General features: G+C 35.8%; 2 protein-coding genes across 2 annotated transcripts in view; both read right to left on the reverse strand.

The window, feature by feature from the left end:
• Positions 1-170: 170 nt before the first annotated feature.
• LOC130010429 (transcription elongation regulator 1-like) lies at positions 171-7493 on the reverse strand (the record flags this gene model as incomplete). The annotated part of the gene is made up of 7 exons (XM_050542375.2): positions 171-2455; positions 2909-2969; positions 3901-4001; positions 4839-4922; positions 5802-5978; positions 6207-6389; positions 7323-7493. Coding segments are annotated over 7 exons (918 nt in total), but the record flags the coding sequence as incomplete, so codon positions are not given.
• Positions 7485-25644, reverse strand: part of LOC126816148 (transcription elongation regulator 1) — a 22549-nt gene continuing 4389 nt past the window's right edge. The window contains exons 5-15 of the mRNA XM_050542373.2: positions 24772-24994; positions 23972-24126; positions 23301-23430; positions 22687-22844; positions 21933-22024; positions 20892-21031; positions 19552-19609; positions 18937-19105; positions 15375-15583; positions 12483-12633; positions 7485-9312 (exon numbers count right to left, since the gene is read on the reverse strand). Coding sequence (XP_050398330.1) covers positions 9151-9312; positions 12483-12633; positions 15375-15583; positions 18937-19105; positions 19552-19609; positions 20892-21031; positions 21933-22024; positions 22687-22844; positions 23301-23430; positions 23972-24126; positions 24772-24994 — 1647 coding nt within the window. The 3' untranslated portion in view covers positions 7485-9150. The remainder of the gene's footprint in view (positions 9313-12482; positions 12634-15374; positions 15584-18936; positions 19106-19551; positions 19610-20891; positions 21032-21932; positions 22025-22686; positions 22845-23300; positions 23431-23971; positions 24127-24771; positions 24995-25644) is intronic.

Consider the following 25644-nt stretch of genomic DNA (forward strand, 5'->3'; position numbering starts at 1 on the left):
ATGGGGATTAACGTCCTACTATTCTGCTCCTACTGGGGTAATAAAGACGGGTACGCCATACAGCGTGCTGAGGGAAATTTTTCCAGGACAGCAGCGCCACGGTCTACTCTTATATCAAATTCCAATTGCCAAGTGATCTTGTCAAGTGGGTATAAAGAAAACACATATGATTGAAATGTACACTAGTTTATTTTGATGTGTAATAATAAAATATGCAAATGAGACGAAATAATATTAGCACGTTTAAAATATTCAACACATTTTTATACAGCATTCTTCTCAACAAATATAAAAGCTCTCCAATACACACGTACATCCCATGACGTCATTCTCGATTCAACAAATCTCAGCACTTTGACTTCTTTACGAATATTCTGGTATGCTCAAAAATTCTTAAAGTTGTCCGATTCTATTCTTCTATTTAAAGTATGATCAAAGCCAAATTAGAAACAATCCTAATTAAAGCTCTATTGTGACAAACTAGACTACATGATCATAGCTACATTTTTTAAAAAAAAAACCAGGCCATATTTAATAGGGAACACACCATACCCACTGGTGTTATGTTATAGAATTGACATAAAAACTATCCAATCGTAAAGCTGGTTGGTATTACAAACTAGACTACATGATCGCTAGGGAACACACTGTAACCACTGGTATAAGGTTATAGATGTGAAATAAAAGCTATTCAAACATAAAGATGGTTGGTATTACATAAATAATATACACTTTATTAAGCAGCCTTGTTTTAATAAGGAATTGACCTCAAGTTTAGTAGACTTGAACATCATGTTCCATTAGCTACACAGTCTGTTATCATGAATAGGGTGACCCACCATAAATAAATATCTCCATATATCTCGACAATTACGCCACAATATTTATATATATGCCAAGCCTCAAATCAGTTTCACACAATTATAGTCACTAAATAAACGATCATGTTGTACTTAATAAGCTATGACCATTAATCATGTATAAATAATAGACTGAAAACTGGTTCCAAGAGTCGTCCATAACATCCAGACACTTTTGAGTAAAAGATAGGTTACGTGCCCTTGTTTTGAAATTAGTCTCGCTTAACCAGTCTATCGACCATTCTACGTCTGATTGACAGGTCGGGATAATCAAGACTACTTTTTTACGAAACGTACCAGAAAGCTAGAACAAGAAATTGAATTTAGAAATAAGCACGTTAGGTAGCTCAACAATCGTTTTAAGAAGCTTGTAAAAGTAAAATGAAACTACTGCTAGTATCATGTTCCTGCCTAACCCGAGTGATTCAGATATATTATTTGTACTAAACCAAAAGATGCCGCTCTTAACGGTACAGTCAATGATAAAGCGATTTAAAAAATGAAACGAACGTAATTTCTAAATCTGCTGTAATAACCAAGAAGCTTAATTTAACTGCTATCCAAAATCGTCGACAATAAATTTTTTACGGCTGTAATAGTTGATAGATTTGTAGAGAATTGCACGTGCCATGGCTATTTATAGTATCATACTGTCAGAAAGTTGGTCTCGCTTCAGTGGTAGTCTCGAACTATCAGCGGTGGACTGTATTTTTGTGAGTACATGGGCCACCCTATCATGAACCAAAGTTCAGTAAGTACTGAAGCATCATACCCAAACTTTGCCTTGTGGAGACCAATGTTGAACAAGGGAACATAATGCCACTTTAAGTACTAGTGATACAACTATTAGCAACTGGAAAAACTAGACAGAACTGCTATTAGTGCTAGCAATACTTCTTAAAGACCTACTAAACAAGGCTATAGAACCATCAAGGCCACTAAATGCATTTTGTTAGCTGAATATGCTAAAGGCCAATTATTCTGGATAACAAAGACTACATGCTCATTTGTATTGCAGTCCAGTGTTACAAAAAAAACCCTAGATAACAGAGACAATGAGTAAAGTTATAAATTAGTTGTATCCATTCAGCTTTATATTGGTTACTAAAGGACTGGATAACAGAGACAATGAGTAGTGTTACAAATTAGTCTTATCCATTCAGCTTTATATTGGTTACTAAAGGACTGGATAACAATGATTTATACAGTGTGTTAATATGTGTATAACAATGATTTGTCGCATGGTATCAAATGAGATAATGTAAAATGAAATAAAATGATTCGTATGAGAAAAAAAACCAAGTGAGATTAAATCTTAACACTGGTCATGTGACATACAATCACTGGTCATGTGACATACAATCACTAGTCATGTGACACACAATGATTGGACAATATATATATAAATATTTACAATAACTTGTTAAAACGATATCCCTTAGACGATGATTCCATTATTTTGTTGATCTGCGGGATGGTTCTGATGCAGTCGGAGGTGGGGGAACACCTTTTCTCTCGAGGTCTTCAATATATGACATCAATATCTTATTTCGTTCATTTTCATCACAGGACAGCACCAAGTATCTCTGGTCATTCTGAAATAATATTGGAAATAAATTACTACTGAAAATAATCTCGGAAAAGAGATCAAGGGCTATGACTCTGAATGGCCTAATCAGAAATCAACATGCATTTTCAAATTATGATCATAAATACCATGTATATATTGCAAAGCAATCAGATGGTAACTTGATCTACTGGGGCTCAAGTGATCAAGAGAGAGAGATATGGGGTTTAATGTCCACTCTGCACAAATTCGGTCATTTCAGGACTAACACATGGTTCAATTTTACTTCAATAATTCTCTTGCGATTGGGGGTCTTTAGCAGTGGGAGGAAACCCACAAGGTTGGTTCATCAATCATACTCCTTGTGACGTACAAGCCAGGAATCAAAACCATGTCACTTGACTCGACTTAATGACAGACCTTATGATGTCATGTGCACTCGTTAAAACCACTAGACCCTCCACTAATAATGATAAATTACCTCTAATATAGTTATAATATCTTTAAAATGATTATCACTTTCTTCTATCATTTTCTTTGACCTAAAAAAAAAAAAAAAAAAAATGAGAAATAATATACAACTAAATATCATCAAGATAGCCAAATTCATTACATTGAAAATTTGTAAATCACTATGAAGTACACCATCCTATTTGAAAGAAATGTAATGGGGTTTAGCGTCCTATTTTTCTGCACCACCAGGGCTAATGATTATACGCATACTTCATGCCTTGTGCTATGGCCTCATATTTTTCACCCCATCCAAACAACAAGACATTTTTCTTGCCAGGATAAAAGTCCTGCACCACTGACAAGGGAAACGAAATGAAATGAGGTATAACGCCCCACTGTTCTGCTCTGACTAGGCATTTGCTATACAGTGTGCTATTAGGGGAATTTTGCCTGGACAGCAGCGCTACGGCCTACTCTTATTTCGACAACAGGAAGGAAGGCTGGAAAATCCTGAGGAACTTTCTGGCTAACACCTGGGACCTCCAAATTTTAACGAAATGAGTAGGATGTATTTGGAAAAGATAGGTGGCCAGGCAATGAGACATAAGCCTATAGAAGCTAAGTCGTCAGGGCAGTCCACAAGGGTTGTCGTATATTTTTTCTTTTGTTGATATGGAAAGCATTTACAAGTTTCAATTGATTAAGTAATTATCAGAAATCATTAGAATTTGTTTTACTTAGTGTTCTGCCCAATACTAATGTTTAATATACAAAACATTTCATATCAAGTATTTAACACTTCAGGTTATTAGAAATTTAGTTTAAACAATATTTTATTCAATAAACTGAATTGGATTGAACAACAGGCAAGGCCTATATAAGTTCTCTCCAAACATATAAAATAGTTAAATCTTATGTTTACAATACAGTGGTGACATATGTACAGACAGTGATATGCTTCTTTGTCTCAAGAGATGTTAAACACTGTATAAATTTAAAGTCAATCGAATATTAACTTACTTATATGTAATGAGTTTATTTTCTTTCAACAATTCACGGAAGTTAGTCTTCGCTTGTACAAACTTCTCATGTTGATATTCTAAAAACTCCTTTTCTCGCTTCTAAAATAAATATAGAAAAAATATAAAATTTATTTTCAAAATGTAAAATTTATTTTCAAAATGTAAAATTTATTTTCAAAATGTAAAATTTATTCTAAAAATGTAAAATTTATTCTAAAAATATATAATTTACTCTAAAAATATAAAATTTATTCTAAAATTTGCCCATGTCAAACTAAATTGTCCATATTAAAAGTGAATGAAAACACACTGACAAGTAAAATTTAACGCCAACATGTTTCCTAACCAGGGGATGAAAGAGACAGGGGTTAAGCATCCTCTCAATGCAAACTATGTCATTTTGGGACTAAAATATGGTACCCTGCATGTAGGAAACTGTGAGGAAACCTAAGAGGTTAGGTAAAGCACAATTTTAGACCACTAATAACATGACTTTTTTTGCAGTAACAACTCAAATTCAAGTTTCGACAACAGGAACTTATAATGTTAATGGATATAATCATGAGTTGAGAGAGAAGAGAAAGAGAGAGAACTGCGGTTTAACATCCACTCGACACAACCTAGATCATTTCGGGACTAACGTTGGTTAAAAAAATTTATTTCAGTAATTCGCTTGCGTGTGCATAAGGATCTTTAGCAGTGGGAGGGAACTTGAGGACAGGGGAATAAAAACCACATCACTTGACTGATGACAAGAGGTTAGGATTTGGACCACCCAACCCCCCTCATCATGAGCAACCCCGGCACTGCTTCCTCAGAAGCTTCTTAGGCATAGAAGTTAATTAACTGGCTAAAAGAGATGGTGAAGATTTGAATATCAACATATTTTGTTTATTTTGCGACTAACATATGGTACTTTATAAACATGCAACTTACCCGGTCACTTGAAGAGAATTTTGAGGATCTTGGATCTTCTTTTATAATTTTCTTGACCTCTTTCCAACTAGCATTTAAACTGATCTATTTAAATATAATATCAACAAGTCAATTAAAATACATCAACTAGTCAATTAAAATACATCAACTAGTCAATTAAAATACATCAACAAGTCAAAAAAAATAATAAATTTCAGTTGACAGCCATGTGTACTTTAACAGAAAGGAATAGTTTATCGTATGATCTGCACAATATTTTACCTGGACAGTGCTTATCGAATTTTAACCGTCAAGGTGTCTTTTACCTACATGCCAATGTGTATACATGTACATATATGCATTAGATTTTCGGAGTCATTATAAAAAAACTTGAGTCTTGCAAACTGAATTTTGTTAAAAATTTCAAAACTTAAAGATCTTTTTTAGGGCAACCAATCATTTTTGTTTTGACATTATTTCGCCCCTCTTAAAAACAAAACATCAAATGGTTGTGGTCATTAAGTTTTGGAAATTTTAGAATTTATTATGGAAAATGAAATGGGAATTACTGTCCTTTTTTTCAGTTCAAACTGGGCTAATAGAGACGGTCATCCTTATGATGCTATGAGGTAACTTTTGCCAAGACAGCGGTGCTACAGTGAGTAAGACCTTGGCTCAATCCCTGCATTGTCGACAAAGTTCATCAGGATTTTCCTGCGTGGTTCCCACTGGCAAGGTTTGTAGAACAGAGAACCTGGCAAAGGACAACGTATAGTCGTTCGGATGGAAAAACCGAGGTCCAGTGTACACATTGGCATGCACGTAAAAGAACACCTGACTGATGGAATTGTTCAGGCAAAATTTCCTTCATAGCACACTGCATGGCGCATGCCCATCTTCATTAGCCCAGGACGTTAAAACTCCATTTCATTTCATTTCTGCCTTGCGAATTCAAATTTTTCTAGAATATATATTCAGCCTTACCTCTGTTTCATCAAGCAGTTTGTGAAACATTTCACGATTTCTTTTGTTTAAATTTTCGACGTGTTCATCAAATAATTTCTCCTTTTCACTTCGTTCGATTTGTTCAGCCAAATCCCATCTATGATCTTTACGTAACTGCTTTCTTGTATCACGCCACGACGCTTCTGAATTACGAACCTACAAGTAAAAATAATATTTATAAAAATTAGCCAAGAGTTTAAATCAAATACGAGGGATTTTAAGTATCTTTACAATCTCTAATTGGCACATATTGTCAAGAGGGATAGGAAGAGGAGGAGAGGAATGGGGTTTAACATCCACTCGACATAAACTAGGTCATTTTAGGACTAACTATTCCCACACCCCACCCCAAAATGGATACAAATGGAGTTTATTTAAACATACCAGATCAGCAAGAAGAGCGTTAAAATGTTGTATCGCCTCGTCTTTTTTATGTTGTTCTCTCCCCTTATCACGATCACGGAGAGACGAGGATAGTGATTCTTGGACTTCCTCTTCACGTTTACGGATACTTTCACGGATTCTGTCCTGTTTCTGTTTTTCTTTTCTGCCATCATCGTCTGAATCCTGATATAACAAAAATAAAAAAACAGACAATTATTGATTACATGTACTTCGAACAACGAAAATCAAAAATTTACATGGGGTATGGGTCGGAATACTTGATTTTGGATGGTATAGCAAGATTTCATAAAGATTTCCTATAATTTTGATGTGCTTGGGATATATTCATTCAAGTGAGTCGCCCCATGAAATTTAGAGGACTGTTACACTCATTCGACATAACTCTTCAACCAGTCAGAATCCACGAAAATTTCCATTTTGGGCTACAATCAAGTATAAACTGTGTTAACACTGTAAAGGGATTCTTCCAGCCATCGGTTGTACTTTATGTAAGGAAGAGAGAGAGAAATGGGGATTAACGTCCACTCGACACAAACTAGGTCATTAAGGGACTAATATATGGTTTAATTTTATTTCAATAATTCGCTTGCAGGTAGATTTCTTTGGCAGTGGGAGGAAAGAGGGAAACCGGAGAACTGGAGAAAAACCCACGAGGTTGGACTTTTTGTAAGGCGTTAACTTGTCAGTCTTTGAGTTGGGTTTTATTTTTGAGTACAATGTGAGTATATCCAATATTGATATAATGGATTTGAAAACAAACGAAGCTCTTTAAATTCATCTCCTGTAGTGGGAGGTCGCATCAGAGATCATACGTGCAGCTTTTGACCCTATGACCTCAGACATTTGATTAACCAATCAGTGTTAATGTTTCTAGTGGGTTACCCACAGTTCCATGCAACTCACACCAATGACTCGGTGTAACAGACCGTTCATTGGCTAATCCCTCACATCATCCAAAACCCGGATTATACCAACTCTTTCAGATCCTAGTGTAGTAAAGACAAGTAAAACAAAATTCTGAACTATAAAAAACAAAACGAAATAGGACCTGTGTTTTAATCAGAATGAATGGTAATCATAAATAAAGTGTCTTACATCATCTAGCGTCTTGACGTAATCACGGAACCAATCTTCACGTCTGGAACTACTATCAACCGCATCGTAGCGCGGATCAGAATTAATCTTTTTCTTGATTTCGCTCCAGCGTGATTTACGATCAATGTCGGACGTCTCCTTCAACAGTTTGATAAAATCAGACTTCAACTGAAATTAGAAAATATCGTAAATTAGTTTCATGGATTTACAAAAGTTCTGGGGGAAAATTTCTGAAATAGAAAATACATTAACACTGAAAGACAAATAAGAGCTTTCTTTGTGAAATTGACAGCCATGTTATATTTTATGATTTTTTGGACATAGAACAAGACAATTTAACAAAACGGTTTGAAATTAAAATAATTAATTAATATTGTTCTTCTTTAATTAATATTATCATAATTGTACAGTAAGACAGAAAGGGTAAATAGAAAGATAAATTATGTAAAATCTCTAATAAGAAAATCTGAAATGTTTCAAAGTAGTTCAGATACAAATGTCTGATAAGAAAATCTGAAATTTTTCCAAGTAATCCAGACACAAGCCTAAATGATAAAAAAAATTCCATTGATAATGATAATCAATTTGTATATAGCTCAGTGTTGTAGCTAATGAGCTGCTCTCTAAGGCACTCTCAATTCAATAAAAGTCAAATAATTCACCTATTTCTTTATAGAATTTTTTCGAAATTTGTTCCAGTATTTCTTATAAAATTTCTTCTTTTTTTTAAATATATATTCATTATTTAAGTTTTTTTCAAAAAGAGATTTTACATAAATTTCATAAATGGTGACAGACAGAACTTTTCCCATAAATGAAAAGAAATAAATTGAAAAAGGATTTTTAAAATCATCTGAAGTATGTAATTGGTTGAAGATAAAACAATTGATTTGAATGCAATGATTTTCAATTTTTTTAAATAATTACAAATTCTAGGATTTCAAAGAAAATCTGACAAATTAGGCAGACAAATATGTCATACTGATTCCATGCATTAACTCTTTAATTCAGTTTTAACGGCTCTATGTCCTGAATAAATCTTTTTTAAAATTGTGATTAAAAAAATATAAAATAAATTGAGTTATGCCAAAAATAATTAATTCCACATATAACTAAAATTACAGTTGAATAATGCCGCTATTCAACATTGTCATTGTTACATTACTAATGCAAGTGAAGATATTGGCTTTTAATTCTATATCATTACATCACCACTTTGTAAAGTGTTCCTGAGCACCTTATATGAAAGGGCACACTATAAATATGCTGCAATAATAATAATCAAAACGATCACAGTACAGTCAAGGTTGGAGATCCCACAATCATGAATTTTCATTCTTTAGTTTTGGCTTAACTGATTTAATTTTGAATGACCAAATGAAATGGGGATTTAATCTCCTACTTTTCTGCACCGTCGGGGCTAATCAAGACAGTTTGAATATTGCTTTTATTTAGCAATGGAGTTTTTACTTTTCTCTAAAATTGACAATTTGGAAGAAGAAACAAGCCTTCTGTGACGGTTAAAAAATATTCAAGATACATAACAGTTGTTGCTTGAACAAATAAACTTGTGAAAATTCTTATTTCGTTATACACAGGTAGGTCAAATTTCAAAAAGGATTCAAAATATTTAGAAATTTCTATTTGTTTTTGTTTTTTAGGAATTTTTAAAACTTTTTGTGGCAATGGCAAAATAGAAGACAGGCTTCCATTAACATCTCTGGAAATTAATGATTTTTTGGTTGTTTTTTTTTCGAAGGAAAAACCCCAACAATATGTTCGTCTTAATGCAAGGATCAAACTTTTTGTCTGCTTAATTTGTCTGATATCAAAACATGAATGTAGAAACATTATACCAGGCACAGAGCCAAATAACATGGATCAATTGTTCCGCAACACGCTTTATGGTCAGTCCCACAATGCATTGTAACTGATTCTTTGTGACTTCCTGTTTACTTGTCAGTTGAGCTGATTTGAGTCGACTCGTCGTCTTGATATAAAGGACACAAGCCAAAATAAATTACAAATATCATCTACATTTTAAATTTTACAACTTTACTTTTGGGCCTTTTGTCTTTTTTTTGGGGCAGGTTGACAATTCTACTTTACTTTCGTTTTCTTTTGTGTAAAAAATAATTCATTTCTTAAATGAACTAAAAAGAACAAAAAAAACAATATTTGGTTTTATCAAATTAAATAAAGCTTTAAAATTTATCGGCCCAAAAATAAAATTTTCATATTCATTTTTCTTCTCTTTAGATTTGAAATATTGGAATGTTGTCTTCGATTTAAAAATTTAATTTAAAATTGATCAAAAATAATTTTTCTATCGTTATCTCATTTGGATTGTGTTCATTCAGATTTACGACTTATTGTATTTTTCTTTAAATGTTATTATTAAATTACATTTTATAAAACAAAAAAGCTGAAATAAAAATTTGATTAGTTGAAACAAACTGGAGGCACTTCAACACGGTAAATTGAGACCGAAATATGGTCATGATTTCTATTAATGAATCAATGAAATGGGTTTTTTTACATCCTACATTTCTGCACTAGCAGGGCCAATGAAGTTAGATATTTCTGCTAATGTCACATATTTGATTAATGGGGGGGGGGGGGAGCACATTTTGTGGCAGCACGATTATTCCATAAATGCTTTAGGATCTTTAACAGACAATGAAATGGGGTTTAACGTCCTACTGTTCTACACCGACTGGCTAATAAAGATGGGCTCAGACAAAGAGGCAAGTTATGTGAAATTGTCTGCAACAGCCAATGATGTCTGTGTTTTGTGTTGTGCTCCAGAATGTTTAATGTTTTTTCAACATTCAAATTCAATTCATTCAACAATGTATGACACAATTTATCAAAATTTTTATAGAATTACAAACATTATAATATCAAAAATTATACTATTCTGAAATAAAATTATTTAGTCATGAAAAAAATAAAATAATAAATAAAATAAATGCATAAATTAACATACAATTTTGAACACGGACAAGGGGTTTATCATATTCATTACGAAATATCAAATTATACATGGATTAATCAATGAGAAAATATAAATTATGAAAATTTGATTCATTCTGAGAAATCTAATAATTTTATTTTTAATGACGTTTAAATGTGAATAAAATTGATCATAAATTGAGGAACTGCAGATATGGCAAATACTTACATTTTTCTGTGAACAAAAAAATATATCAGACTCTTGTCAAGAATTTAATTTTTTATAAATAAATTACCTATCGCTAATTAAAATGGATAGGCCTTTCATCTCGGTCGAAAGTAAAATTTACGATTTCATTGGTTTTTAGTATTGATTTGTTTTGTGGGATGGGGGAGAGAGAGAGAGAGAGAGAGATGGGGTTTAACCTCCACTGTCCACTCGACACAAACTAGGTCATTTCGGGACTAACATATGGTTCAATTTTATTTCAATAATTTGATTGCGCGTAGGGGTCTTTAGCAGTTGGAGGAAACCGGGGGACCCAGAGAAAACCCACAAGGTAGGACAGGCAGTTGCAGAGGACCTCTGAAGATTTGGAAAATTACATGTTTCATATAAACATAATTGATATTTTATACTGGTATTGAAAGTGGAGTGGATGGGGGTGACACCTGGATTTGTCACTGGTTGTCGGATCGGAGTTAAAAATTATATTCGTGTGAACCTTACTTCAACACTAGAAAATTATGCCATGAAATGTTCTTTAATTTGTGTTGGGAATTGTTGGCAAAGCAGTCAGTGTGCTTCACACATTAAGGACAAAAACAAACCGATTATTCTGATTGGCTCTAATAAAAGTCAGTGGGTCAGAGTTTAGAAACTGTTAGAGAGAGAAATAGGGTTTAACGTCCACTCAACACAAACTTGGTCATTTCGGCACTAATGCATGGTTCTATTTTATTTCAATAATTCGCTTGCATGTAGAGGTAATTAGCAGGGGGAGGTAACCAGAGAATTTTTTAAGATGTGTATTTTAACAAGATTGAGAATTATCCATTATTAGGATCCGCCTATTTGAATCACAGGCGACTTGTTAACTTTTTTTTTCTTTTAAATATTTGAATTGAAATAAAATTCTTGACTCAAGAATGAATGATTAAGGTGGATAATTTAAAATGGAGGTTAATATTCGAGGATTCATAAAGCAGGTGAAAATATCAATCTTAATAAAAAAAAAACAACAGCTTTTTTTTGGTCAACGCTAAAAAATATCTCTTCTGCAAATAAAAAGATTGAAAAATAGAATTTCTAACATTCAGTGAATAATCTTCAGAAATCATTTGAGTGAATCCCTAGTTTTTAGGATACTGCAATTGAGTAAAGATTATCGTAAATATACCGGTCTCAAACCAACCATTTTAATTTCTTAAAATCGCAGATTGTCAATTGCATTTTTCCTATAAAATCAATTTTTAGCGAGTAATTTCTCCGCTTCGATTAAATTGTCACATACAACCGGGGAATCGAAACCAGGCCAGTTGACTCAATGACAGACCTTATGATACAGCGTGCACGTGCTAACCATTCGCCCCTCCCTTCCCCTCCGATTAAAAAGAGGCTATTGAAAAGACTTCAATGAAAATCATAGGTGGCACTGGATGTATACTACATCCTGTATATCATCCACAGGAGCCGTCTGATGCCGAAAAATTTTCAATGTAACTGTAACTATTTGTAAATAATGAATAGAACTAAACCATTTTCATTGAATCATATCTTCGTAAATAATGAATAGAACTAAATCATTTTCAATACATTATACCTTCGTAAATACCAAACGGAACTGAACCATTTGTAAATAATGAATAGAACTAAACCATTTTTAATACATTATATCTTTTTAAATACCAAACGGAACGGAACCATTTGTCAAGAAGTAACGCTCTCAAATGACGATCAGAAAATTGAACCAAACTGATTTTGGTCATCTCAATAAGAACGTTAAAACAAGTCTGAGCAATTTCTTTGTTGAATTTCAGAAAAGAGATCTTGACTTTCTAAAATTACACAAACAAAAATTCTACAAAGCTTAATCAAACAAAGAAATAAATCTTATTAACAGCAAAAATCAAAAGTGCTCTGAATCCTCGAATTTCTCCAGGAAATAAGAAACCTATCAAACCACTACTCTGGTGAAAACCTACCTTTTCCTTCTGACTAGATTTCTCTTCCTTTTCTCTACGACGTAAATCAGACGTGTAATCGCTGAACAACGACTCTCTTTCTCGCATCTTCTCAATCGCTTTAAAACGATCATCCTTACCATATTTAGAAGCGAAATCACTAAAAGACGACCTGCAAAAAAGTTTCAATTAAAAAAAATATAAAAAAATGAGGTGACAACAAGAGTGTGTGTGAGAGAGACTAGCATATGGTTCAATTTTATTTCATTAGTGGGAGGAAACACAAGTTTGGACAGATGACCCTAGTCCTTGCCACCTACTAGCAGGAAATCAAAAGGTCATTTGATTCAATGACAGACCTTCTGGTCAAACGCTTTAACCCATTCGACCACAGGCACTATTGAAGTTGTATCCCTGAATATTCCTGGGAAGAGAGAGAGAAATCGGGTTTATTTTCCACTAGACACAAACTAGGTCATTTCAAGACTAACATATGGTTTAATTTTATTTCAATAATTCGCTTGCGCGTAGGGGGAAACCGGAGGACCCGGAGAAAACCCATGAGGTTGGACAGGCGACCCTACTCCTTGCCATGTCCACTTGGGACATCGAAACCACACCAGTTGACTCAATGACTGACGTTATGATACAATGCACATGCGATTCCTGGGAGGAATCAATTCCATCTTTTACCCCAAAAAGTAGCTGGAAACAGGATTTTTTTTTAATAGAACAAGCCAACAGTGAGGCTGATGTCCCCCGCCGAAATCCCCAAATAAATAGATGACACATATTAATTTATCGCACATCTATTTTTTTCCAAAGTATCAAGCAATCAAACTGATTATCAACTATACACTAAGTTTCATCACTCTCTATCAGATAGAATCAAAGTTATCTTGTCCCAAAGCAGGAAATTGCTTATCTCTGCTTAGCTTTAGCTCGATATGTTAATCATTGAACTCAGTCAAGACGAACATCTAGATCAAGTTTAAACATTCTACCTCAATTAGAAGAAGAGTTGTTGAACTCAGTCAAGACGAACATCTACATCAAGTTTAAACATTCTACCTCAATTAGAAGAAGAGTTTGACCAATCAAAATGCTTATTGCTCGTTAGCCTAAGCAGAAAATTCTCATCATCGAACTTAGTCAAGGTATTGATGTAATGAAACTATACAACAAGTTTCATCACTCTCACTTAATTAGAACTAAAGTTATCGTGTTCCAAAGCGTCAACCAAACAAATTGCTTATCTCTGCTTACCCTAAGCAGAAAATGCTGATCTTCGCACTCCATCAAGGCATTGACCTCATAAACCCCTACACCGAGTGTGAACATTCTAGCTCAATTAGAAGGAGGGTTATTGTGTTCCAAAGTCTCGGCCAATCAAATTGCTTATCGCTCTGCTTACCCTAAACAAAAAAATGCTCATCATCGAACTTAGTCAAGGTATTGATGTAATGAAACTATACACCTAGTTTCATCACTCTCACTTAATTGGAACTAAAGTTATCGTGTCCCAAAGCATCAACCAATCAAATTGCTTATCTTTGCTTATCCTCAGCAGAAAATGCTTATCTTCATACTCCATCAAAGCATTGGCCTAATAAACACCTACACCAAGTTTGAACATTCTAGCTCAATTAGAAGGAGGGTTATTGTGTTCCAAAGTCTCGGCCAATCAAATTGCTTATCGCTCTGCTTAACCAGAGCAGAAAATGCTCATTATCGAACTTGGTCAAGGTATTGATGTAATGAAACTATACACCAAGTTTCATCTCTCTCATTTAATTAGAACTAAAGTTATCGTGTCCCAAAGCATCAACCAATCAAATTGCTTATCTCTGCTTACCCTATACCGAAAATGCTCATCTTCGAACTCCATCAAGGCATTGACCTAATAAACACCTACACCAAGTTTGAACATTCTAGGTCAATTAGAAGGAGAGTTATCGTGTCCCAAAAAGTGGGACGGACGGACGAACCCATTTTAATAGTCCCCTGCTTTCTTCGAAAGGCGGGGGACAAAAATTAATTGAAAATCAATATACTTGTTTGTCTCAAGATCTTAAACTCTGTGTATCAATCTGAAGTCAATCAGATATTAACTTTGGCCTCAGAAATCTTTGAAAATCAATAGGATTCTTCGCCTCGTGACCTCAAACACTGTGTATAAATTTAAAGTCAATCAGATATTAACTTTAGCCTTTAGAGCATCCACATGGTTTTTTGAAGTGATCGAGGGCCATAACTCTAGCAGTAACAAGGCATTGACCTAATCAACACATACACCAAGTTTGAACATTCTAGCTCAATTAGGAAGAGAGTTATCGTGCCCCAAAGTATCAACCAATCAAATTGCTTATCTCTGCTTACCCTAAGCGGAAAATGCTCATCTTCGAACTCCATCAAGGCATTGACCTAATAAACACATACACCAAGTTTGAACATTCTAGCTCAATTAAAAGTTATCGTGTCCCAAAGCATCAACCAATCAAATTGCTTATCTCTGCTTACCCTAAGCGGAAAATGCTCATCTTCGAACTCCATCAAGGCATTGACCTAATCAACACATACACCAAGTTTGAACATTCTAGCCCAATTAGGAAGAGAGTTATCGTGTCCCAAAGCATCAACCAATCAAATTGCTTATCTCTGCTTACCCTAAGCGGAAAATGCTCATCTTCGAACTCCATCAAGGCATTGACCTAATAAACACATACACCAAGTTTGAACATTCTAGCTCAATTAGGAAGAGAGTTATTGTGTCCCAAAAAGTGTGACGGACAGACAGACGGACGGACAGACAGACGGACGAACCCATTTTAATAGTCCCCTGCTTTCTTCGAAAGGCGGGGGACAATGAAAACTTTTATCCTACAAAATAAAATAAAATTGGTTCATTCTTACTTTCCGTGTAATTTTGATTCCTCCATCAATTGACGGAAAGCGTCTTTCTTTTCTCGTAATTTCCGGTGTTTTTCACGTCTCTCCTCTTCTGCTCTTTCCTTTACGTACTGTTCGAACACTTGCTTCCTCTCCTTCGACGTCAGTAGTAGATAGCGGGGATCAAACACGATCTTATGTAGTTCCTTCTCCCACGTGGAAAACGCAGAAACCTGAAAAATAAAACAAGAATTGAAGGTGAGAGAGAAATGGGGTTTAACGTCCACTCGACACTAACTAGGTCATTTCGGGACTAACACAGGGTTCAATTTTATTTCAATAATTTGCTTGCGCGTAGAGGTCTTTAGCAGTGGGAGGAAACCAGAGGACCTGGAGAAAACCCACGTACAACCGGGGAATCAAAACCCTGCCAGTTGACTCAATGACAGACCTTATGTAACAGCGCACACATGCTAAACATTCGGCCATCCAACCCCCCAGAATTGAAGGTACATTGTTCCTGACAAAAGCTTGTCTTATAAGAAAGTGTATATTTTTCATCTTTTATAAGTATGTTTGTGTGTGGATGTGTTTGTTAGGGGACACTAAACAAAATAGAAAAAGCAATGGGGTTTAATTTCCACTCGACACAAACTAGGTCATTTTGGGACTAACTTATGGTTCAATTTTATTTCAATAATTTGTTTGCGCATAGGGGTCTTTAGTCGTGGGAGGAAACCGGACAACCCATGGGGTTGAACAGGTGACCCTACTCCTTGTCACATACAACCAAACAAAACAACTTTTTTATCCCCAAGGAATTTAATGGTGCTATTTTTTTTGTGCAGTATTTAATGATGGAATTGACACTTAATGAATATTGCGTTATTATCGGAGCTACAAAAATGGAGAAAAACTCAACCCCGCAATGCAAGACAACACTGCTAGTTACATACACTACAGCTTGGATATCGTGCAGTTGTGCTGTTTTAGTGGGAGTTTCTGTATCTAATCTTTAGTTTCAAACTAATTTTGGCAAATTGTTAAAAGTCATATTTTCTAAACTATGCAACAATAAGGCTGACCTTAAAAATATCTTTGTTTCACCAAACCCGACCCACAATCGAGGAGAAGGGTCGGTAGGTCGGTTTTTTTTTCAGATTTTTTTTTAAAGTCAGAGAAATCAATACAGAAAACTTATTAGCTGTATACTACAGATTCATTAATTTTGTTTAATGAATTTGGGGTCTGACGTAAAAAGTAACGAACTGAAAGTTTTTATTAAACTTAAGAGCTAATTTGACAGCTTAATAATTTTCCGGGTGGAAACATTCGTCTTCTTTATTGGCAAACAAATCAATGACATCGGGATTTTTCGTGATGCCCGACTCGCACACGATTAGCCACGAACTTGAAGTGTGAAACTCCTTCAACACGTTTTTAACGATAGTGCGCGTTGTGCTTTCATTTTTCTCGAAAACGGATATTGAAAATATCGTCGTCATGTTTAAAACTACGCACCACAGACATAGAGGCAGAATTATTTCGTGGGAATGGACGTGTATTCGTCTGCAACCATTTTGTTGAGAAGCGACACCTATGACGCTTTCGTCTTGATCAACCAGTTTCAATAATGAATCAAACCATAGCCATAGTATAGGGAAATAACTCTCATGATATATTTCAGGTTGACACACAAAATAAAATAAAAAGATCGTGGAAAAGTGCAATAAAATAATTTAAGTCGGGGGTGGTTTTAGTTAGTCGGTCGCGTTAGGCGAAACAAAGATATTTTTAAGGTCAGCCTAAGAAGCCAATAGTTTTTGATGATTCTCAGTAAATTAGAACAATTTTCCAACAATGGTTTGAAACTAAACATTAAATACAGAAACTCCTGCTAAAACAACTACTGTCTGTTCCAGGTGATACTCCGACTCTAAATTTGCTTGCCATTTATTCATTTTTTAATTAAAATGGCTAAATCTTTGCGACATACCTGGAATTTTCATCCCTTTGATTTCTTCCCTTAGAATAAATGACTAGACGTCTCATAAAATCCAGTATTCTCTTGAAAATTTCACATATTTAAACATTGTCACTTTCTCAAAACATAAACATTATGACTACGCGTGCGTTAAATGGAACACTTGCATTTCGCATTAGGGTAGACAGGTACTTTACAAATTTGGTGCATTCGGTTAGAAATGTCTAGTGAAGGAGAATTCGCCCGTTTGTTTCGCGACAATAATACTTATTAGGGTTTCACACTTTGGAGCTTGCGTGAAACAATATTGTTTTTGTTCGGATGGACATGTTTTTTTTTCTGTTTGACCTTGCTTATTTCGCAGAAAAATGCTTATTGGATAATTTGGAGTGGATAAAAGCTATTTTGAAAAGACGGCACATGTCAGAACCATGGAAACTTTCCGAAATAGGTAATTTGGTGTAAAATGTTTGACCTTATTTAAATTTGAATAAATATATCGGTTAATATGATTCAGAGTTTTGTTTTCTGAGACTTTATAGCTCTATTTGAGAGCAAATTCTGGTATTCCTTTTAAAATAGATCTTTAGATTTAGGCACAAAAGATTTGTTTCTGGTGTTGATAGTAGAAAAGAAAAAAAAACAGCAAACGAATCTTAGGAAAATATAATCCCTTGAATAATGGAATATTGTTATGTACAATTTCAAGATAGAAAATACGCGATAATCAAGGAATGTGTCAATGCAAATCGTCATAACCCATGAATTTTGAGGTATGTACTGCAGCCGCCTTCGAAAATTTCATCACATTTCAATAGCGGGTTACAATTTCTATGTAGCTTATATCGATATCATAAAGTTACAACCCTCGGACGGAGGGCAATTAAATTGTCAAGTTAGTGGGACAACCAACCGTGGCCTGGGATCCAGTAAATATCTCTTTCAAAAGAGTTATATTCTACTGGACCGAAACAACCAACTACATATCCAATTAGGGCGAAACGACTTAAAGTCAACTCAGCACCCCTTGTCCACTTAGGTTCTTCCAGATAACTAGGCCAAACATGGCTGTTTTTAGTACCAAGATGTCAACAAACCACGATATTTCAAAGGAGAAAAGCTGTATAGCTTGGTCTGAACTTAGTTCTCACAAGACAGAAAGCAATGGGGTGACTATTCCAGGTATTTCACAAAGTTTTAGCCATTTTAATTTAAAATTGAAGAAATGGCAAGCAATTTTTGAGTCGTAGTATCACCTGGAACAGACAGTACCTGAGTTGTAGGTTATAAATCTGTATGCTTGTATTGTGAATAAAATGAAATGAAACAAAATGGCTTTAACGTCCTACTGTTCTGCTCAGACTGGGCTAATGAAGACAGACATATACCATACAGTGTGCTATGAAGGACATTTTGCCCGGACAATGGCGCCACGGCATACACTATACCAAATTCCAACAGCCAAGGGATTTTTTACGCCACGTCAATGTGTACACGGGACCTCAGGTTTTCATCCTATCCGAAAGACTTAACAGCTGTTTGTATAGTGAATAATGCACTATATAGGCCTAGTGTTGAATAATAAAAAACTGGTGAACTTACTTCTTTTTCTGCCAGCATGTCACGGAATTGCTTCATTCTGATTTCTAGAGGAACGATGGCTCTTTGTCTAGCGGCCTGAACCTCGGCTTCTATCGCAGCCTCTTTACCAACATCTATCTGTTTAGGCATGTCTTTCTTATCTTCTTTTACTGGTTCTTCTTTCTCTGTTCTACAAGCAAATAAACGGATAGTTTTATCAAAAAGGTTAAAGTGGAAATAAAAAGTTCATCTTGAACATCTGAAAGTTGAGGGAGTGATGGTTGGCTCAATGAGTAAGACTTTGGCTTGATAACATGGAGGTCCTGTGTTCTATTCCAAAGTTCTGGTCCGACTGGGCTAATGAAGACGGGCATCGCCATACAGTCTGCTAAGAGGGACATTTTGCTCGGACAGCGGCGCTAAAGCCTACTCTTATACAAAATTCCAACTGTCAAGGGATCTTTTACGTCCACGCCAGTGTGTACACGGAACAATTTGCAATTTAACTCCATAATGCATCATTAATTTCAATACACAACTTCATTCAGGCTGTCGTAACATTTTGTATTTAAATTTAAAATATTAGTTATTTTAGAAGTTAAATTTCCACCTAATTCGTAGAACAACCAAACTTACTTTTTTTTCTTGGCCTGTGGTTCGTCCTCACTCGGAGTTGGATTTTCTTTTTTCTCAGCTGAAAGAAAAGATTTTTTTTTTAAATTGGATAATAATCTTGAATAGATGTGCATATCCAGTTGAAAGTTATCACTTCAGCATTCAACATAAATCATTGTTTGATCCAGCCTCTGCCACTGTTTTAAGGGAGTTTCCCTGCCCCCAACCCCCTAGTTTCCTATAGCATTCTACATACTAAGACTTTTAGGTAAGACATGAAGCGAACATTTATTTTCTGAACTATTTTATGGACTTTATTTGGTATATGTTTGGTATTGGTTTTATCTCAATATCCAGCTACCAAAAGTTGTTCAATACAAAGCAAGCAAATGTTGTTCAATATCCAATGTTGTTCAATATTCAGCAACTAAATGTTGTTCAATATCCAATGCTATTCAATTGTCCAAAAACCAAATGTTGTTCAATACATGTACCTAAAGTTGTTTAATATTCAGCAACAGTAGTTCAATATCCATCCTCGGTTACCCAGTGTACTCATTCCGTTCTACTCCACTATACCCTGGGTTAATCCATAGGGTTTCCACGATTTCAAATTATCTGCCCTGGCCTAGAATGTAGCTACAGTCTACGAACCAATCAGAAAACAGTTTACAAACCAATCATTTCGCCTTCGTTTTTATAAGGGTAGATAACCATATTCATGTCCATTTACTGAATGATTTATGTAAATATTGTATATATTTATAATTTATTTATATTCGATTGTATTATCAAAATCTGTAGTATGTGTTGTTGATTTCAAATATGTATAACATCTATATGTTTGACTTTTGTTATTATTATAACTATTCGTTCTTTGTCTGAAATATGTCATTCTGTTATGTTTATTATTATTGAACTTATACTTGGCAATTTGATTCACAATAACTTTTCTACGATATCACATGGACATAAAATTCTGGGAACGAACGAACGATTCTAAATAAAACTAATGACCCTACATTATTATATGAACGTCTGGTCTTCATTAACATAATATATAATCGGTTGTTAATAATTACGCATTTAGAATAGGCCAACTCCTAACAATGTCCGATGAGAATTACTTACCTTTGCCAACTTCTTTTCAAATAACAATTTATGGGATTGGTAGATAAAAATAGCACACTCATCAAGGGCAGATAACTTGAAAACGTGTCTCCCCCATAGATTAACCCAGGGTATAGTGGAGTAGAACGGAATGAGTACACTGGGTAACCGAGGATGTTCAATATCAAGCAACCTAATGTTGTTCAATATTCAGCAACTAAAAGGTAGTTCAACAATTAGCAACTAATTACCTGGTTTGGGTTCTGGCTCATTTCTCAGCATAGCATCAACATCAGCTCGACCAACAAGATCTTCTGGACGTTCCCACCTAGATGTTCTCGTACTTGGGTTATAGAAGAAAACTTTCCCATCACCAGTTTTAACAACGCACCTGTAAAAAAAATAATAAATAAATTCAACAAATGTTCAATATAGAGTTAAAATATAGAGTTAAAATATAGAGTTTAATGCTCCAACATGATAGATTAAATATAGAGTTTAAAGACCCAACACCCCAGATTAAAGGTTAAATATAGATTTAAAACCCCAACATGCCAGAAGAAAGGTTAAATATAGAGTTTAAAACCCCAACAAACTTTTAAATCTTAATGTTACAAAACACGTAATTATATATACATTTCCAAAGTCTGTAAAATACAGAAATACTGGTAGAAAAACCAATGAGGTTAGACAGGATACCCTCAGATATACGCATTGGATCGAATCCATGACCTACCCTCATATACACGCATTGGATCGAATCCATGACCTACCCTCATTGGATCAAATCCATGATCTTCCCTCATATACACGCATTGGATGAGAGAGAAAGAGAAATGGGGTTTAACGTCCACTCGACACAAACTAGGTCATTTCGGGACTAACATATGGTTTAATTTTATTTCAATAATTAGCTTGCGCGTAGGGGTCTTTAGCAGTGGGAGGAAACCGGAGGACCCGGAGAAAACCCATGAGGTTGGACAGGCGACCCTACTCCTTGTCACGTACAACCGGGGATTCGAAACCACGCCAGTCGACTCAATGACAGACTTTATGATACAGTGCGCGCACGCTAACCATTCAGCCATCCAACCCCCCCCGCATTGGATCAAATCCATGACCTACCCTCTTTGGATTAAACAAATGACCTACCGTCATATACACACATTTGATCGAACACATATCATAGGCCTTATTTCCAGTGTAACAGTACTTTTGATAAGATTTGAGAAGAAGGTACCATAGAGTACCTATGACAATATATTTTAGATAAGATTTAGAAAATAACGTACCATGGTGTACCGGCGACAGGTGTACTAGATACAGGTCGAGCTTTATCAGCAGCTTTCTGTTCTTCGGTTTTCGGATCATCTTCCGTCTTTTCCTAAAATATTATCAAAAAAAAACAAACTGTTATTCAGAGTCTTGAGAACACAACTTTTGAATCGAGTTATTAAGCTACTGTGATTGAGTTGAGGTTCTTAGAAATTTATAAATAACCGTACGTTTTCATAGTCTATTAGATTTTATTTACAAGCAGTAACAAATTGTCGTATTGGTCTATGGATGAAATGAATCGTAGTGGGGTTTAACGTCCTACTGTTCTAGTCTGACTGGGCTATTGAAGACAGTGCAGCGGCAGTACAGACTACTCTTATATCGAATTCCAACTGCCAAGGGTTCTTTTATGTGCATGCCAATGTGTACACAGGACCTGTTTTCCATCCCATCCGAACAACTATACAGTGTTCCTTGCCAGACCTTCTGTCCTGCACCACTGACAAGGAGCAACCAAGCCAGAAAATCCTCATGAACTTTTTCGGCCAAGACCAGAATCAAACATTGGACCTCCAGGTTAGCAGGTAAAAGGCCTAGCGGTAAAAGTATTGATTTTTTTTTTCTTATACGACACAAGTGCTGCTGCTTCCAGCATGTGCTTTAAAGCACTTAAAAATGAAGCCGACAATTTTACAATTGTAGGGAAATATGAACTGTTCTAATTTTAGAAATAATATTGGTGATAATTTACAGGATTTTTATTATTACCTCTTCTTTATTTTCTGTTTTGTCCTCAGTCTCCATCTCCTCTCCATCTAATGATGAGACGCTGTTTTTACTTGATTCAGCTTTAATAGCAGCTGCCTGGGCCTGAACCTGAGCCTGTATCTGGGCTTGAAGTTGGGTCTGTATCTGGGCAATCTTAGCTGCAAATAGTTATTTTTGTTTGAAATATTAGCTACAAATAAGAGTTTTGTTTGAGATGTTAGCTATAAAGAGATAGCTTTGTTGAGATCTTAGTTTTGTTTGAAATATTAGCTACAAATAAGACAGTTTTGTTTGAAATCTAACCGCAAATTGATAGTTTTTACCAATGTTTGTATATTATCATTCCATCCCTAGAAATGAAATGAGGTTCAATGTCCTACTGTTTTGCTCCGAACTGGGATAATGAAGATGGGCATACGCCATACAGTGTGCCATGAGGGAAATTTTGCCCGGACAGCGGCACTACCGCCTACTCTTATATCGAATTCCAACTGTCAAGTGATCTTTTACGTGCACGCGAATGTGTACACGGGACCTCGGTTTTTCGTCCCATCCGAACGACTAGACAGCTGCTGTCCTTGTCAGGTCTATCCCTAGAATATTTGTCTATTTACCATCCCAGTCTTGCAGAGTTTGTGGTTTATCCCATGTTGATTCCATTGTTCTTGAATTATAATAGTAACTTCTACCATCTGTATTTTTATGTTCTGTCCATTCAGATACCTCTGGTGGTTTCGGTGGCATCTAAAAATAAAATGCATAAACTTATATAGTCACACACCAAGTACAGTATTTGACAATTAAGAAAGGTAGAGAGAGAGAAATAGGGTTTAACAAACACTCGACACAGACTAGGTCATTTCGGGATTAACATACAGTTCGATTTTATTTCAATAACTCGCTTGTGCATAGGGAAGAATCAGCAGGAGGTTACCCATGAGGTTGTCACGTACAAGTGGGGAATTAAATTAATGCTGCTTGAGCACTTGACAGGCCTTATGATGCCCACATTAACCATTCCCCCCCCCCCCTACTCATTTCAATGAAAGGTGGGAGGATTGTGCCATCATCGACATATCCACTTATTCTAACTTCGAATTCCAACTGTCAATGGTTCTTTTTTACGTGCACACTAATGTGTAGGCCTATACGGAGGCATATCTAAACAAATAGGCAATCCTTTCTTAATCAGGAGTCACCCGCGATGCCATGAGAAAATCATATTGGTGACATGATTTAAAATCCAAATCACAAAACTTCAGTCTCACAAACGTAAAATATTTACCTGTGCTGATGGTGGTTTTTGGGCCGCCACAGCATCATTAGATGGTTGTCCATTAACATTAGCCGCTGCTGGTGGAGCTTGACCAGGTACACCTCCTCCCATCATAGCTGCATTAAACGGTGGCATCATACCTGGATTAAAATTAGGTGGCATTCCTAAAAATAGAAACACGAAATTATTGAATGTATTTAAAGTTTATTGCGATTTGAGCTAGATATAGAGAGTGAGAATTAGGATTAATGAACTACTCATTAAAACTAGGTCATATGCCGGGGGTATAACCTATGCTTGCATAGATGACTGTGCTATTGTAATTTTGGAGCTAGACACAGAGAGTGAGAATTGGGATTAAAGGCATACTCATTAAAACTAGGTCATATGCCAGGGGATTAAACCCATGCTTGCATAGATGACTGTGCTTTTGTAATTTTGGAGCTGCTGGTATTGCCTAACCCAAAGCCTGGCATTATGACCAAAACATTACTCTCGGAGCAACCGTGGCTTCCGATTCTTAATTGATAACACTGGGGGATGGCCGAATGATTAGAGTGTGCGTGTCGTATCATACGGTCTGTCATTGAGTCAACTGGCGTGGTTTTGGTTCCCCGGTTGGACGTCACAAGGAGTAGGGTTGGCTGTCCCCCCGGGTTTTCTCCGGGTCCTCTGGTTTCCTCCCACTGCTAAAACCCCTCACGCAAGCAAATTATTGAAATAAAATTGACCATTAATTAGTCCCAAAATGACCTAGTTTGTGTCCAGTGGACATTAATCTCTCTCTCTCATTAATAACAATGTCCTACCTCCGATATTAGGCATGCTGGTTTGATCAGCCACACTAGTAGGTGCAACGCTAGTTGTTGGTCCCTGGCTAATGGTTGCCGGTCCTGGAGAAGCTGTGGCACCACCAGCATTATTTTGTTGAGCAGCGGTTGCCATAGCCTCTACTTCAGTTTGTGTGATGATTTTAGAGTTTTCTGGCATCGTCCAGGATGATTCTCTAGTACGTGCATTATAATAATATGTCTGAAAACAGATAAATAAAATGAAATGAAATGGAGTTTAACGTCCTACTGTTCTGCTCCTAACCTGGGCTAATGAGGACGGGCTTACGCCATACAGTGTGCTATGAGGGAAATTTTGCCCGGACAGCGCCACTACGGCCTACTCTTATATCGAATTCCAACTGCCAAGGGATCTTTTACGTGCACGCCAATGTGTACACAGGACCTCGATTTTTCGTGCCATCCGTACGACTAGACAGCTTTCCTTGTCAGCCCCTCCGTCCTGCATCACTGACAAGGGAGAAAGACGCCGGAAAATCTGGATGTACTTTCTCGGCCAATGCAGGGATCGAACACCCGACCTCCAGGCTAGCGAGCTAGCGTCTTACCCACTTAGCCACGTGATCCCCTGAAAACAGATAACATTAACTTTGATAAATATGACATAAACTTTAAATGCATCAAATTTATGAAGCAAATGGAAAGGCACAAACCAAACTAATGAAGATAAGCATATGCCATGCAGTGTAAAATAAGGGAAATTTTGTCTGAACTAAGTTGATTACCACCTGCCAAGGGTTCATTTCTGGGCACGCCAATGTGAACACAGAAACCCGTTTGGTTTTTTTTTTTATTCTATAACAATGATTGGACACTCTTCCTTGCCTCGCT

Source organism: Patella vulgata, chromosome 3 (assembly GCF_932274485.2).
Source record: "Patella vulgata chromosome 3, xgPatVulg1.2, whole genome shotgun sequence".
In the NCBI taxonomy this organism is placed as follows: Eukaryota; Metazoa; Mollusca; class Gastropoda; family Patellidae; genus Patella; species Patella vulgata.